This window comes from Bison bison, unplaced genomic scaffold (genome assembly GCF_000754665.1).
Source record: "Bison bison bison isolate TAMUID 2011002044 unplaced genomic scaffold, Bison_UMD1.0 scf7180017864291, whole genome shotgun sequence".
Classification (NCBI taxonomy): Eukaryota; Metazoa; Chordata; class Mammalia; order Artiodactyla; family Bovidae; genus Bison; species Bison bison.
The window spans coordinates 2,198,610-2,202,968 of NW_011494863.1; the positions used below are offsets into that span (position 1 = coordinate 2,198,610).

The window sequence follows — 4,359 nt, forward strand, 5'->3', positions numbered from 1 at the left end:
CAAGGACAACGGCGAGCCGCCGCTGTCGGCCAGCGTCACGCTGCACGTGCTGCTGGTGGACGGCTTCTCGCAGCCCTACCTGCCGGCCCCGGAAGCGGAAGCGGCGGCCGCGGCGCCGGCCGACCCGCTCACCGTCTACCTGGTGGTGGCCTTGGCGTCGGTGTCGTCGCTCTTCCTCTTCTCGGTGCTGGTGTTCGTGGCGGTGCGACTGTGCAGGAGGAGCGGGGCGGCCTCGGCGGGTCGCTGCCCGGTGCCCGAGGGCCACTTCCCTGGCCACCTGGTGGACGTCAGCGGCACGGGGACCCTGTCCCAGAGCTACCAGTACGAGCTGTGTCTAACAAGAGGAACTGGGACGAATGAGTTCAAGGTCCTAAAGCCAATTCTCCCCAATCTCTCATCCAAGAGCATAGGCAGGGAAGTCGAAGAAAACCCCTCGTTTCAGGGTAGCGTTGGAATTTAATAATTGATAAGTGGAAGTGAAGTCGCTCAGTCGTGTCCGACTCTCTGCGACCCCATGGACTGTAGCTTACCAGGCTGCTCTGTCCATGGGATTTTCCAGGCAATAGTACTGGAGTGGATTGCCATTTGCTTCGCCAGGGGATCTTCCAGACCCAGGGATCGAACCCGCGTCTCCCGCATTTTAGACAGACGCTTTACCGTCTGAGCCACCAGGGAAGTCCCCTAATAGGAACTTATTTAATAAAGACATTTTCTTCCTCTATTTTTTGTTTAAAATATTACCACCACCAATAAGGTAGTATTTAATTTTCTCTGTTTTGTTTATCCTCAATTTCCAACTTTGTTCAACTTCACAAGTTTCCTTAGATTCATAGTTCAGTTCAGTGAAGCATTTCTCACCAGAATCCCAACAAGTGAAATAGGCTTTATCGTCAAAGTTGGTATTACCACATTTTCTCCACTTATGTATCTTTACTGACTTTGTGTTTACATTTTAAATGTCAGTTCTTAATACTTATTCAGTTACTAAGATAATCTGCTGCATGCGATCTGTATGTGTACTATTTGATATTTCATTTTTTTTCAAAACCGGTATTTTGGGTGATTTGTCAGTCTAGATTTTCATTACAGCAATTTTCTTAAACTATGTTACTTTTTAAAACATTCTCTCTGTATTGGCATTTACTTATTTAAAATATAGTATTTCCATTGTGTGATGTCTCTTATCTGAAAATAAGAAACATGATTTTAGGATACCGAGGGTGCATATATATGTATGTTTGCAGACAAAAAAAGCAAAAATATCATTATTCTATAGTATCACATAGAAATGTTTAATAGTTTGTTGCTTTTAATTTTGTCAGAAAAAAATCAGATATTCCTGTTAAATTTTGGGGGGCTAACAATGCAGTCCCATTCAGTTGAAAAACAAGTCATCAAGCAGCGGTTTATACCCTATGGCTTTTATATTAAACAATTTGAGTGTTTTGCACAGTATCTATCCCTTTCCTTGTACAATAGTTCTCAGTTTAATCTGTATATCTTGCTTACTGCTGAGGAAAAGAGAGATTTCCCCCTAGATATTAGCGCCTTGGACAAAATTCTCTGTGAGGCAGAGTTTATACTGCTGTTCTTATTTTCAGTAGATAGGACAGGCATTAGTGTGGTCTACTTTTTATTTTGTGCATGAAATTAGATCCCACTTGAATTAAGAAGAACCTTAAAAAAGAGGTCAGTCCCTGCTTTAATTCTGCATATATTTTAAAACTGATGTAAGAAAAACAAAGACATGTGAAAGAAAGGGAACAAATTGCAAAGAATGAGTGAAAGAATACAATTTTTCAAATGGTAAGGCCCTAAAATATTTCATGTCCTACTCACTAGAGTTTATTTATGCATGCCTTAATACAGTAAGCATTTAGTGATTGTCTGATTTGGCAATCAATGATGATTAAGACATAGTTTCCATATTGAAGTTCCATTCGTTAACCAGTTCACATATTGAAGAAGGGACACATTATTGGAAACAATATTTACAAGGCAATTACACAGGTTTTTATTGGAGCACAGAGAAGATACAGCCTTAAATGCTTCTTTCTAGATTATACAATGATGATTCTATTTCGGCAATGTAATTAAGTTTGGAAGAAATTTGTTAAAGAAGGTGTGAAATTTTTCTTTTCTCAGTTTTTGGTGTTCCTATGCTCAAGTTTTGGAAAGGTAAAATCTGTTCCTTTGGTGATCTTTGAGGTCACTAGTTTTCCTTTGGATTCCTTGTATTGCTTGGGAGAAGTGTCAGCAGTGCAAGGCTTAGAACTAAAATCTAGCACAATGGACAGATTCAACTGCTAGACACATTATTTTTTCAACTGATGAATTTTTAACTTTCACCATAAGCAGTGAAAAATTTCAACAAAGTGAACAGTTCTCTATTTTAACATTATTTTTAATGATACAAACAAAAGAAAAACGAAATATTTAAATAACAAAGACATACAAGCGCACAAATTGGGTACAGCGATTTGAATCTGTTGGAGGCCACGCGGTGGCGCTGCAGGCTAAAGAGACAGGGGTAAAAATCTGAACTGAGAGTGCTGCGGTAAGTCACTGACATAAGAAGAAAGATAGCGGCAGGTAGACCAGGGAGAAAAGCTGTAGCAACCCAAGATTAGAAAAGGGGGTTATAAAACATAACCCATACCTTTGCTACTACACGGTGTAGATCTGCGGTTTGCGACTGCTGTTTATTTACACTGGGATCTGTGATTGTTACCAATATTAAAGACGTATTCAGAAGCAGCTATGGAGGCTAGACGATTTCCCTGCTCAAGACAAAGGCAAGTCCTGTTTCTTTTTCTGTTTGGGGGAGTATCCTTGGCAGGCTCTGGGTTTGGACGTTACTCGGTGACAGAGGAAACAGAGAGAGGATCCTTTGTAGTCAATATAGCTAAGGATCTGGGGCTGGGGGACAAGGAGTTGCTTGCAAGGGGAGCGCGGGTGGTCTCTGATGATAATAAACAACACTTGCTCCTGGACTCTCAAACTGGGGATTTGCTTACAAATGAAAAACTGGACCGGGAGAAGCTGTGTGGCTCCAGAGAACCCTGTATGCTGTATTTTCAAATTTTAATGGATAATCCCTTTCAGATTTACCGGATTGAGCTGAGGGTGAGGGACATAAATGATCATTCACCAGTTTTTCGAGACAAAGAGACAGTCTTAAAAATATTAGAAAATACAGCTGAAGGGACCTCATTTCAACTAGAAAGAGCACAAGATTCAGACGGAGGACTTAATGGTATCCAAAACTATACTATCAACCCCAACTCTTTTTTCCATATTAAAATCAGTGGCAGTGATGAAGGCATAATATATCCAGAGCTAGTACTGGACAGGACGCTGGATCGGGAGAAACAGCAAGAGTTCAGCTTAACACTCACAGCGCTGGATGGTGGGTTGCCACCCAGGTCTGGAGCCACTAACATACACATTGTGATCCTGGATGTCAATGACAATGCCCCTCAGTTTTCTCAGGCAATCTATGTGACCCAGGCTCCGGAGAACAGCCCAGTAGGGTCCTTTATTGCTAAAGTCTCTGCAGAAGATGCAGACTCTGGAATCTATGCAGACATATCCTATTCATTTTTTGATGCTTCTGAAGATATTCTAACAACCTTTCATATCAATCCTTTTTCTGGAGAAATCATACTCAGACTGTTGCTTGATTATGAGCTAGTAAAGTCTTACAAAATAAATATACAGGCAATCGATGGTGGGGGCCTTTCTTCAAAATGCACAGTTTTGGTCGAGGTATTAGACACCAACGACAATGCCCCTGAACTGATCATATCATCACTTTCCAACCATGTTGTGGAGAACTCTCCTGAGACAGCATTGGCTGTTTTTAGGATTAAAGACAGAGACTCTGGAGAAAATGGAAAGACAGTGTGCTTCATCCCAGACCATCTGCCGTTTCTTCTGAAACCCTCTGTGGAGAATTTTTACATCCTAATGACAGAAGGGGCACTGGACAGAGAAAGCCAAGCGGAGTACAACATCACTATTACGGTCACTGACATGGGAACCCCAAGACTGAAAACCGAGCACAACATAACCGTGCTGGTGTCCGACGTCAACGACAACGCCCCCACCTTCACCCAGACCTCCTACACCCTGTGGGTCCACGAGAACAACAGCCCCGCCCTGCACATCGGCAGCGTCAGCGCCACAGACACAGACGCGGGCGCCAACGCCCAGGTCACCTACTCGCTGCTGCCGCCCCCCGACCCGCTCGTGCCCCTCGCCTCCCTCGTGTCCATCAACCCCGACAATGGCCACCTCTTCGCCCTCACGTCCCTGGACTACGAGGCCCTAAGAGCCTTCGAGTTCCACGTGGGCGCC

General features: G+C 43.3%; 2 protein-coding genes across 2 annotated transcripts in view; both read left to right on the forward strand.

Annotated features, from left to right (window-relative positions):
• LOC104996369 (protocadherin beta-8-like) overlaps positions 1-460 on the forward strand; it is a 9,652-nt gene extending 9,192 nt beyond the window's left edge. The window contains exon 4 of the mRNA XM_010850628.1: positions 5-460. Within this exon, the coding sequence (XP_010848930.1) occupies positions 5-460 (456 nt within the window). The remainder of the gene's footprint in view (positions 1-4) is intronic.
• Positions 461-2,494: 2,034 nt separating this feature from the next.
• The window catches only part of PCDHB10 (protocadherin beta 10), a 3,360-nt gene continuing 1,495 nt past the window's right edge, over positions 2,495-4,359 (forward strand). Inside the window, exon 1 of the mRNA XM_010850629.1 lies at positions 2,495-4,354. Within this exon, the coding sequence (XP_010848931.1) occupies positions 2,761-4,354 (1,594 nt within the window). The 5' untranslated portion in view covers positions 2,495-2,760. The remainder of the gene's footprint in view (positions 4,355-4,359) is intronic.